Source organism: Atractosteus spatula, assembly GCF_055471065.1.
Source record: "Atractosteus spatula isolate fAtrSpa1 chromosome 10 unlocalized genomic scaffold, fAtrSpa1.hap1 SUPER_10_unloc_5, whole genome shotgun sequence".
Taxonomy (NCBI): Eukaryota; Metazoa; Chordata; class Actinopteri; order Semionotiformes; family Lepisosteidae; genus Atractosteus; species Atractosteus spatula.
The window spans coordinates 106,378-118,335 of record NW_028296625.1 but is presented as its reverse complement, the minus strand read 5'-3'; the positions used below and the strand labels follow the sequence as shown (position 1 = coordinate 118,335).

The 11,958-nt window shown below is 39.5% G+C and overlaps 1 protein-coding gene across 1 annotated transcript; it reads right to left on the bottom strand.

The window, feature by feature from the left end:
• Nucleotides 1-2,589: 2,589 nt before the first annotated feature.
• On the bottom strand, nucleotides 2,590-6,306 carry LOC148812005 (uncharacterized). Its single transcript, XM_088908683.1, has 2 exons — nucleotides 5,934-6,306; nucleotides 2,590-3,671 (listed from the first exon to the last, which is right to left on the bottom strand). Exons 1-2 carry the CDS (start codon nucleotides 6,304-6,306, stop codon nucleotides 2,590-2,592), a joined length of 1,455 nt encoding a protein of 484 aa, XP_088764809.1.
• Between the last annotated feature and the right edge of the window lie 5,652 nt (nucleotides 6,307-11,958).

Here is an 11,958-nt window from a genome sequence, read left to right as displayed (position 1 = left end):
TAATAAAAAACAGACCTGAAACTCCCTAGCTTCCAATCTCTGATGTTACTGTCCTTAAACTCGGACGTGATGTGCAGATGTGCAGTGTCCCTTTACTCTCGTGTTTTCAAATCAATCTCCATTTTTGAGCGTAGTTCAAGTGGAACTGGCCTGACTGCAGAGGAAAGTACGGAATGATAAAATGTTTCTACAATTCTACAATTTACAAATTGTGGGTTCAAGTCCCACCAACATCCCGTGTCATTTTGATTCAACCTTTTGAAATCCTCTAGGGATTGGCGTTGATCAAGTCAAATAGAGGACTTCTTCAGAGTCAACAATCGAAAATGAACCCGAGGACACAAGGGAGGAATTAGCACCAGACCTGGTCAAGCAAGTAATTGCATTACTCCTGTCCTGTAGTCCTTGCTCTTGCTTCATGTTGACTTCAAAATTCTCATGCTTAGCTATAAGGCTCTGCATGGCTTGGCACCTCAGTACCAGTTTGAGCTATTATTGCCCTCCTCCCCACCTCACAACCTCCGCACTTCTAACTTCCAGCCTTTGAGAACCTAATTAGTAAAACTGAAAGAACCATCTCCATAGGTCTTGGTAGTGCACGAGGAGGAGCTGTGACAATAGAAGAGGAGGAGTGAGAATGGAACGGATGGAAACCCGTTTTCTTGTAGTAATCTGGAAAAAATGAAAATAAAAGCCGAAACCCGAAAAAATAATAATAGCCATAAGAGGAAATGGCTTCTAGCAGCATGCAAGCACCCCTTGTTCATATAGTTGTGACCATCCCCATATATCTCATGGGAGACCGGGGTTCCATTTCCCGACAAGGAGACTGTTAGCTTTTCTCCCATCAGATTTCAATCTTTCATGCAGTGTGAGAAAGCGTACATAATTTTCCTTTTCTGTCATTTTCTGATGGCTATTTCAAAAACTCCTAAATGCTTTTAGAACATCTACCAATGTATCTGATTATTTTTTTTCCCCAAACAAGTTCATTATTGATCATAACAATCTCCAAAGAACAAAGAATGTGCCGAAGATGTGAGGCGTTGAATCTTGAATCAGCTACATGGGTATCTGTTCTGTGGTGGTCAAGATATTTTTGTACTAGAAACCAGGAGGAATCACTTCACTCCTATGAACTTTTATAATCTATCTTCTTTGTGGAGTGAATGTTGTATTTGAGAGAAAAGCAAAGATGCTCACTAAGGTAGGGATGACCAAAAGGTCTGGCTATGCAGGAACTGCAAATCATATTCGTACGAGGTCATGAGAAAATAATGTTTAATAATGTTTAATTGCATTTAGTGGCTGTTAAAGTGTATATATATTGCGGGTCCTGTCTGGTTTAAAAAAAATTGCATTGAAAAAAAACTGTTAAAAAACATAAAAATATGGATTAGTAATGGTGCCAAAATAGATTTTCTTATTAAGAGAGATTCATATAATATCTCTGTTTCCTCATTATTTATCCATTATTGCATACATATTTCTTGTATTTGATATTTATTCTCTCTGGGGGTAAATAAAATGTAGATTGTGCAACAAAGACTTTGAGCTTTTTGGTAGATTTTAATCAGATGTGGGACTTTTTTTCTTAAGAGTTACAGTTAAGGAACCTAATCTGTTTTATACACATTTCTTGCTCAAAATGTAAAATGTAAGTTAAAAGCTGTCACACAATTACAAGCCTATCCAATGAGAACAGTCTTAATTGGAAATTAAACAGGACTAAACTTAACATTCCAAGACCAAACAGAAATAAAGAAATCAATTTAGACTTAATTCATTTTAAAACTGAATAAAACTAAAAACTTTATACATTTTATTATACACATAAAGTCAATGGCATGATTAAAACTAATTCTGTTCTAATCAACCATAAGTAAGGGTAATAACAGTCAAAATTTAGTTGACTAGACTAAATCAAAAGTTGGTGACTACAAAGAGACTATAACAAATAGACATTTTAGGAACAAGTAAAGGTTTATTCTATGCTGAAAAGTGAAGAAAAAAAACACAATGTGTCAGCTGTGGAAGCTTTAACGAATGTCACATGCTAACGCAGCTACCTACTTCAACGAATAGTGATTTCAGTGGAAAACTGGTGACTAAATTGGTGTGTTTTCCCATACTAACTGTAGCTTAATGAACTAACTCGCTCCTGTGTGACTGAATTGGTGGATTCTGAAGGTCTCCTGTGTGAGTATGCTGGTTGGCTTTTAAGGTATTTGAATCACTAAAACCCTTTCCACACTGACTGCAGCTGAAAGGTATCCCTCCTGTGAAATTAAGGGTAGTCTGGTGGCTCTGTGGTTAAGGATCTATGTCTGTGGGTGGAAGACTGCCAGTTCAAATTCCTCAATTGACAGAGGAAGACTACTCTGTTGGACCCCTGAACAAAGCCCTTAATCCTGATTGCTCCAGGCATGCTGTACAAAGAGCTGATCCTGTGCTCTGACACCAAGCTTCTCTCCCTATCTGCAGGCCTCATGGTGAGCATGTTGTGAAAAGACAAATACCTAATACAAGAAATTGTATATGGCCAATAAAGGGATCTTATTTTATGCGCTGGTGAGCTCTTCTGGTGATTCAGTCATTAAAACTCTTCCCACTCTGACTGCAGCTGAATGGTCTCTCTCCTGTGTGAATATGCTGGTGTGTTTTTAAGTGACCTGACTGACTAAAACTCCTACCACACTGACTGCAGCTGAATGGTCTCTCTCCTGCATGAATACGCTGATGTGTTTTTAAGTGACCTGACTGACTAAAACTCCTACCACACTGACTGCAGCTGAATGGTCTCTCTCCTGTGTGAATGCGCTGGTGGGTTTTTAAGGTACTTGACTGACTAAAACTCTTCCCACAGTGACTGCAGCTGAATGGTCTCTCTCCTGTGTGAATGTGCTGATGTCGTTTTAAGAGGTGCAAATGACTAAAACTCTTCCCACACTGACTGCAGCTGAATGGTCTCTCTCCTGTGTGAATGTGCTGGTGTCTTTTTAAGAGGTATGAGTGACTAAAACTCTTCCCACACTGACTGCAGCTGAAAGGTCTCTCTCCTGTTTGAAGGTGCTGGTCGGGTTTTGATTTGCTAGACTGACAGAAACGCTGCTCCTCCCTGTGCCATAATGGCAGTTTGTCCACTCCTTCTGAGCAAGGCCTTGAGTGATTCTTCCTCATCCTCTGATCGTGCTGTGGTCTCTTATTCTGCAAATGCTCCATGGAATGGTCTTGCTCTGTGTGCTGAAACTGAGATTTGTTTTCTCCATCGTGTCCTTCAGTGTGCTGGTCAGCAGTGTGAATCAACTGGGGCTCCATGTCCTGCTCTGTAACATTAAACTTACTCAGTTCTTCTTTGAGTTCATGTACAGTGATGCAGTAAAGTTCATTACAATGTTCTGCAATATTCTTGGTATCCAGATGATTAATCTTCTCCGTTAATATTAAGAGTCCAGGTGTCTCACACTCAGGTTCTATCTTCATCATGGGCACAGAGTCCAGATCCTCGACACTCTGTCTGCTCTCTGTGTGCTGCTCACTGAGTGTCTCTTTCCCTTCTGCAACAGTGAGCTCTGTCTCCTGCATCAGATTGGAGCCCCACTCCTCCTCACTGTGCTGCTGTTCAAGAGGAGCCCTTTCCCCAGCATCAGGGAGAGCACTGGCCTCTGAGCCTGTAAACACAGGACAAGAAAACAAGACCTTTATAATAATAATAATAATAATAATAATAATAATAATAAACTTCTCAAAGTGCTCTACATAATGCCAACAACAACAACAAAAAAACCACAATATAAGCATGATGGGAATACACTGTTTGAGGAGACAGCAGATTGTGGTACAAAATACAGTAGGAGCAGATGGGTAAAGAACAGGTAAATAAAGGCTCTTCTAAAGAAGAAAGTTTTGAGTCTGGATTTAAAGGAGTTTAGAGAAGGTGACTCTCTGATATCCTTGGGGATAGAGTTCCAGAGTTTAGGGCATAACAGAAGGGCCTTTCATTCATAGAGTGTAGACGGACTGGGGGAAAGATAGGAGACCAGAAACAGAAGAGAGATGGCTGTGAGGTGGGGAGTAGAGCGATAATAACTCAGACAGGTACTGAGGTGCCAAGCCAAGCAGAGCCTTATAGGTGAGCAGGAGGAATTTTAAGTTGACACGAAACTTAACAGGAAGCCAGTGCAAGGACTCCAGGATAGGAGTAATGTGAACACTTGTACTAGACTCACATAATGAGTAATGTGAACACTTGTACTAGACCTGGTCAGGATTCTGGCTGCCAAATTTACTGGAGTTTGTTCAATGTGGATTTAGAAACCCCAGAGAGCAGAGCGTTATAGTGGTCGATTTGGAAGAAGAAAAAACTTTTCAGCCAGTTAACGATAATATAGGGTGTAGTTGAGCAATATTTCTGAGGCGAAAGAAAGAAGTTTGTTTTGACAATATGTTGCACATGTTGGTCAAATGTCAAGCCTGAGTCAAATATCATCCCCAAGTTTTTCCAATTTAGACTGAAGCTCAAGTACAGAACCATCTACAGATAGGGTTACAGGACTGGCTTTACAAAGTTGATGGGGGGGTTCCAATAAGCATGACTTCAGTCTTGTCACAGTTTAGATAAAGGAAATTTTCAGTCATCCTAGTTTTTATGTCAGAGATGTAATTAGATAGAAAAGAGACAGCTACATCAGTGTCAGGTTTGGTATGGATGTATATTTGAGTATAATCAGCATAATAATGATAGCTGAGGCCATGTGATCTAGTATTTAGCCCTGAACTTTAATACGAGCTTAGAGTAGCGCTCAAAAGGAAGTACTATCCACGGAAAAAGTAGCTTACATTTTAAACTTGAGATAGCAAAGATATTATTTAGTAGCATGTAATTTAAGTTTTAAAAACTCATTTTCCAAACTTGATATACATCAAAGATTCAAACACATTTAATCTCTTTTAACACAGATAACGTGAAAAGGGATTAAAAATACAGCAGACAAGTACTTTACATAACATTTTTACACAAATTCATGTATAGCCATTTAGTGGTGAACAAAAAAATTCAAATACTGTAAATAAAAATGTAAAGAATGTGGGAAACATAAAAAATTCAACTCTTATACACCATGCAGCTGAGTTCCTCTTTGGGAACTAGTCACTAGTTATCATGCAGCATCACCATCGATATGACAAGTACAAAGAGGAAAGGCAAGTCAAGAGAAGTTAAGCTGTATCACACTTTTTATTATACTTTAAACTACATACATGCATGTACTAGTACACTCCCAATCGATTTGGGTTGTTTAAGCAGAGGGGAATAAGTGGGTATAAAGGGGTGTTCTGATTATAGGCGATTTTATAAATACAAGCTATGTTAGAAACCTAACTACCATGAAAAAGTAAGTCTACTGTAATAATATCACAAGTACATTACATTTACACTAACAGTGCACTGAAAGAAAGAGAGGGGTTGATCCAAACACACTGACTGGACACTCCAGTACATTAACACTGCACTGAGAGAGAGGGAGGTTAATTACACACACTGACTGGACACTACAGTACATTAAGACTGCATTGAGATTAGTTAATACAGACACAGGCCCTGGAGGACTGCAATACTTAAACCAATTAAAATTATTTTGTATACACAATCATTAGCATACATATAATAATATAAACCAATAAAACGTAAAAACAATATATATATATACACATAAGTCTTCTTTCTTAATTACGTTGTATTATTATCTGATTCAGTGAAACACTGTAACCGGACAAAACAGTTCAGTTTCCAGTTAAGAATCCCGTTGTTACATCACGCAAGTCTTTCCCACTTCACTCTGCGTCTCTGCACTATATTCTCACCAGTGAGGAAGTTAAAGACACTGTTTTTAAACTCACACACACCCTGACTACATACAAGTCACCCCACTGACCTGAGAGCTGCAGTTTCGTGTCCATTTCTTCCTTTATTCCTGCAGGGACTTCACAGGGAAGCGTCTGGGTACCCTGATCTCCTCCTGCTCCCGACTCCTTCTCCCACAGCTGCAATCTCCACTTCAGGCTCTCGTTTTCCTTCTTCAGCTGCGCCATTTCACTCCCGACACTCTCCTCCACACACTGTGTGATTTTAAACACGGCCCGTCTTACCAGTATCTGGGAGATGCTGTGGAGTTTGTTTTCAATCTCATCCTCAGAGTCAGACATCCTGCTTCGAAACACTCGTGAAACTTCATACACGATCGATTTGAGCAAAACCTCCATGAAAACGTAAAGCTCAGTTTCCAGATTGAACAGTAAAATTGTCATATTTAACCAAAGTTGATCACAAATACAGAGAGAGTGCTATGCTGATACTGAAATGACAAACACTAAGACTCCTACGCACCTACGGGTCTATATGATTGCAAGGGTTTGAATTCATACTTGAAGCAGGAACAGGAACTGAGCGATCACTCCTCCTACATCCTGCCACATGACGCACTTCCTTAGTGATTGTTGCTATGCACTTCACGTGAAGGACTTTCAGTATGTTGTATCTTGTTGAATATACAATGAAAAATAATGTAGCATTGTTTACAAATATATGTACATAAAATATACACATCTATATATATATACACATACAAATATATATATATGTTGTATTTTCATATATTTCCAGATCCTTCGCCTGTATTGAAATAAATAACAGTACTTAAACGTGTATTGAAATAACGGGATCAAACTTTTAATGTAATGGATTCATATCTAAACAATGTCTGCTAATAGACGGTAATGTGAACAATTCCTGTTGCCAATTGGTTTGATATCTCCAAGACATCCAAGAGATCAGGTATTGAAAATCATTTTTTAAACAGAAAATGTGAAATGGAAAGTAGGTCAAAAGCCTTCTGATAATCTAAGTACACCATTCTACATGTTCTGTGCATCCATTAGTTCTATGGGCTTTATGGCATGTAATTAGTTAGACAAATTATATTTCTGATTACAATAGATAGTTTTATATCTCTATTCATAATAAAGGTTGGTTTTATTATAATTTATGATTTCTATAATTTATAGTAATCCTTTGTTTCATTTTTCAGAAAAAAGACTGCAATGTTGATAGAATAAGAAAAAAAAGTCCCTAAAAGACTGTGATTTGAATGAAGCATTTTTTGTCCACATTTAACATTTTGCAGCTCTCTGACAAACCAGCAGCATTCTGACAGAAAGAGCACTTGTAAACTCATTGTCTCAGTTATCCAGAGGAGCAGAGTGACTGAGAGGTCAGAGCTGTTAGCTGGTATTGTCAGTGTGAGAACAGCTCTCCAGCTCCGTCTCATTGACTTCACACCACCTGAGTGCTGAAGCTCTTTCTCTCCTGCTCGTCTCCTCTCCACTCCCGTCTTTTGTTCTTTTGTTTGATTTATCAGCTGTCCCTCATACATGAAGGAGGCACCAAAGCCAAAACATTGTGTCTCTTTTCTTTTCACTATGGAATAAACCTTTACCTGCTCCTGTCTCATTCACTCTCTTTTTCACCTTGTCTGCAGTCTCACCTCCTGCTGCTCCATTGTCTGCAGTTTCTGTCCAGAGTTTCACCTCCTGCTGCTCCATTGTCAGAATGAATGGTGAGTCACAGGACTGTTCTCACCTGTTAACACCCAGTAACATTTCTGCCCAGGTGGCAATTTAAATACCTGATTCTGTATTTTAATGTGTCTGTTTTGTGTTTAATGTCTTCATCCTGCTCTTTTTGTAATGAAATTGTTGTACTTGAAGTTGTAAAACTCAAACCTTGGTTTACCATGAGATTTTAATGTGATTTTCTTGATTTCGTGTTCATCTGCATTTGATATGTTTATATTTCACTATATTTACTCATAATCATGTGTACTCATACATACTCCATGTAGATAATGTAAACGAAATCTCATGTCACAGTAAAGGCTCACACAGAGAGAATTCTTGAAGAATAAAATCACACTACACAACTTTGGATCATCACGTCCAAGTTTAGTGACAGCAACATTAGAGATTTTAAGCTAAGAAGTTTCAGATCACCTTTTTATTAAAAGTTCAAGCAACTTCGAATAACTTTGCAAGGAACATTTCAAAATCTCAATCAAATCCAGTACAATCCCAATGGATTAATCTGAACTTACTCCCTGCGATCCCGACAAGTTGGGAAACAATTTTATGGTTCTTATGGTAAGAAAAATAACACAAGACCACACAGATTCTTTAATGCTTACATCATAATGTTATTAGACTAGGACACCGATGTGAATATGTGTTTGGGTTTCGATTCGCCGATTCTTGTTGAAGAATTGATGATTTACGATTAAAGAATCAGTAGTGTCGGAAAGCAGGAGCTCTGTTTCTCAGCGATCTTGAAGGCATGTCTATGTAGAGCACAGTGTGAAGATCTGTACTAAAGAACACCAAGTGCTTAATGTGGCATCTTTTACCATTGCAACTTTTCATCTCAGGTGTACTTTTAGAAGGCATAGAAAGAACAGTTGTGTTGACACTCTCATCACACAGCAGAGTGGCGCATCTGACGCGTGCTGGGCCCATAACCCAGAAGTTAATGCAGCAAAACCCTTCTCTTCTATGGACGTTTTATGGAAGACTTAAGCACACCATCTGGTCAATGTAGTATAAGAAAAAAAACATAAACAAAGTCTCTTTGTATAAGTCCCGTTCTAAGTTTCTTGCTTTTGTGAGCAAACTTACCCAGATCTGCAATATTTTAAAATATATGGAATAATTAATTGGAAATAACTAAATTATCGACAATATCCAGTTATATACTTGAACAGACAAAAAAAAATGATTATGATATTACATATACCCACATACTTCATATCCTACATATTAACATACTGACCAGAATAATTAAAAAGCTTTGATTCTGAACCCCTGCAGTTAGTGTTAATTAGAAAAACAACAGTGCTGCAACCTGAGCACAAGTTCAGCTGCTCTCCAGCTTTGTTCCGCACGGTTTTTCATTGCAATTGAGCTCAGAGCTGGAGATGATCTCCAGACAGTATGGTTAACACCTGGTTAACTAGTCCGCAGCTCTGTGCTCCATTCAAAAGTTTGTTCCAATTGACCCAATGTGTGGTTCTATAGCTGTCAGGTGCAGTTCCCTTACATAAAGGACATTTATTACTGAGGAGCCCGATTGACAAGCCAGGCAGGAGTCAGATCTACAATTTTCTGATCCGCATGATTCTGAACACTTGATTCAGGCCCCTTTATAGCTCTCTCTGTTCAAGATACAAATAAAAAGGTTCAGTGCGTAGCAAAGAATCACCAATAAATTGAATGTGGAAGTTAAGTCCTGTTCTAAGTTTCCTGCTTTTGAGAGCAAACTTACCCAGATCTGCAATATTTTAAAATATATGCCGTTGTTGAGTTGGAAATAACTAAATTAAAATATCGATTTCCAGTTATATACTTGAACGAGACAGAAAAAATAACAATTATGACCTACATATTAACACATTGATCAGAATAATTGAAAGGTTTTGATTCAGAACCCCTGCAGTTAGTGTTGATTAGAAAAAAACAACAGTGCTGAAACCTGAGCATAAATTCAGCTGCTCTCCAGGTTTGTTCCACGTGGTTTTTCGTTGCAATTGAGCTCAGAGCTGGAGATGATCTCTAGATAGAACCGTGTTAACTAGTCCGCAGCTGTCTGCTCCTTTCGAAAGTTTGTTGCAATTGACCCAATGTGTGGTTCTATAGCTCTCAGGTGCAGTTCACTTACACAGAGGACATTTATTACTGAGGAGCCTGATAGGTTTAAAAGCAACACGAGTCAAGCAGGAGATGATCCTACAATCTTCTGATCCAATGTGTTACTGCCCTTCCTCTCACATTGCTGAACTGCACCAGAGTGAGCTCAGCGCCGTAGTACCATCTATAATATATGGGGTGGTGCGGTGGCTAGGGATCTGTGCCTGTGGCTGGAAAGTTGCCAGTTCGTGTCTCGTGGCCAGCAGAGAAATCCTCTTAATGTTAGATGCAAGACAATCAGATGTCAGGAGAATCTTAAAGCTACTGAAGCAGGAGTAGCAGTAACCGCAATGAGGTGGGTAAAGTTGGGCATTTCTCATTTTCTTCTGTACAGCCACCGTGTCAGAATGCACTGCTTGGGATATGAAGGGAATTACGGCTTCAGATTGTTTTTACTGAGCTCTGCATTGTTTTATTCATACTGCCTACATGCTTTGAATTGCTGACATTTTCTGCATGCATTTCTTTTTCAGGTTTCATTAAATTCCTCACATTGGAGCCAACACTTAAATATTTCACTAGGGGTCGCATAATACATGGTGCAAACCTTATTTACTGTGGAATGCTGTGGCACATGAAGCTGTTTTATTCAGTGGGGAGGTTTGATGCGCATATTACAAATCGAGCGGGCGAGTAAGAAATCCAAGAAGACATCCAATTAAAAGAAATGAAAAGAATCCAAGATGCGTAGAAAACTGCAGATCTTAAAAATGCAGAACAGTTACACAGTACACTGTGGTGCAGCTTTTATATTTCGGTCTTACACATTTGAATACATACTTTACCGTAAAATCGTGCCTTGATTACAGACACCCCAAACAGTTCTTAATTCACAAAGCAAAGGCTATCTAAATGTGCCTCTGTTCCTTTCCCTTTCAGGATATTATTAAAGATTAGAGAGTACCATAAGTGTGAAGCAAAGAGAGAAACTCAGAACGGAGCTTTAATAAACACAGGTGTAGTGTTTCATAGCCGTTCAGGGACGCCAAATATGTAACGTTGTGGCTCTCTGAAGGCACCAGTTCTGTAGGGTTTGGGCATTTACTGAGACAATTATTAATTGTAGCAGTAAATCACAAAGTTGATTCTTTTGATGGCTTTAGAATCCAACCATGCGACATAACTCAAACAACGCACACACACAGGTACTAATACACGAGGATACATTTATTAATACATAGAATATGCATGTAAAACTAACAGATCTTATCGAGAGGGTTATCAGAATACAAAAGATATATATTCAATCAGTTACGAAGTGTTACACATATCAAGAGGACATACGTTCAGTATATCATTCATTTAGACCGTTTCGTAAATGAACTTGGTTATAACTTCTACATTAGATACTCAAAACAAGTACATAACTCTTAGGAATTAAATTGATATCAACTGGTTGGGATAACAATTAAATTCTCGAGCTGTAATGCAGTGAAGTTGAATACTCATCCAATTTCTGGGGATTCAGATCTCCTGCGGGCACAAAGAAACAGTTGCAGGCTGTTGCTGTCCAATCCGCGCTCTCTGGCTGTGTGCCAGGCTGTGCTGTGCGGCTTGCGACGGTGCGCTGCTGATGCTCACTGTCCGGCTAGTTAGTGTTGGCTTTAACTAGCAAAGTTTGTGCACAGGAGAAAAGATGACTGTGGATCCCAGCAAGTCAGGAAGAGGACCGGTTCGTTCCTGATGAAGAGCTAGTTCTGAATAGTGATTCAGCTGTCCACAGTTCCGACCTGTTCACGAGGCCTGCTGCTGGTTACTCTCTGGCAACCTCCACTCTAGACTCTTAGAACAAAGGAAAGTTCTGGCACTCGGACACACTGGCCGTTCCGTGGTTGTCCGGGCTGAGTCTCGGGATGGTCAGGAGGCGCGCTGCGAGAATGTCCTGCCCTTGGGAGCCTTCTGCTCCTGGGCCGTCCTGCCCTGGAATTCTCCTTTGAATTCCCTTTAGAACAGTCCACAGAATCCTCTCCAGAATCTTACTGAATCTCCCGAATCTGAATCTCCAGGCCTGTGTTGCCTGTTTTTACCTGGAGGAACTTCAGCTCGTTGATTGGCTGAAAGTTCCATGGGCATCAGAGTCCCACGTGGGTTACTCAGCCCTACCAGTCCCTGATTGGTTGATCAAGGTGAGATATGAGTCACTTAGTCCTGACACTTAGTAATGCAGTC

Excerpts from the sequence above, each read along its gene's own strand:
- LOC148812005 (XM_088908683.1), bottom strand. The coding sequence starts at position 6,306 with ATGACAATTTTACTGTTCAATCTGGAAACTGAGCTTTACGTTTTCATG. Across the intron at positions 3,672-5,933 it reads CACGAAACTGCAGCTCTCAG|GCTCAGAGGCCAGTGCTCTC; the intron begins GTCAGTGGGGTG and ends CTGTGTTTACAG.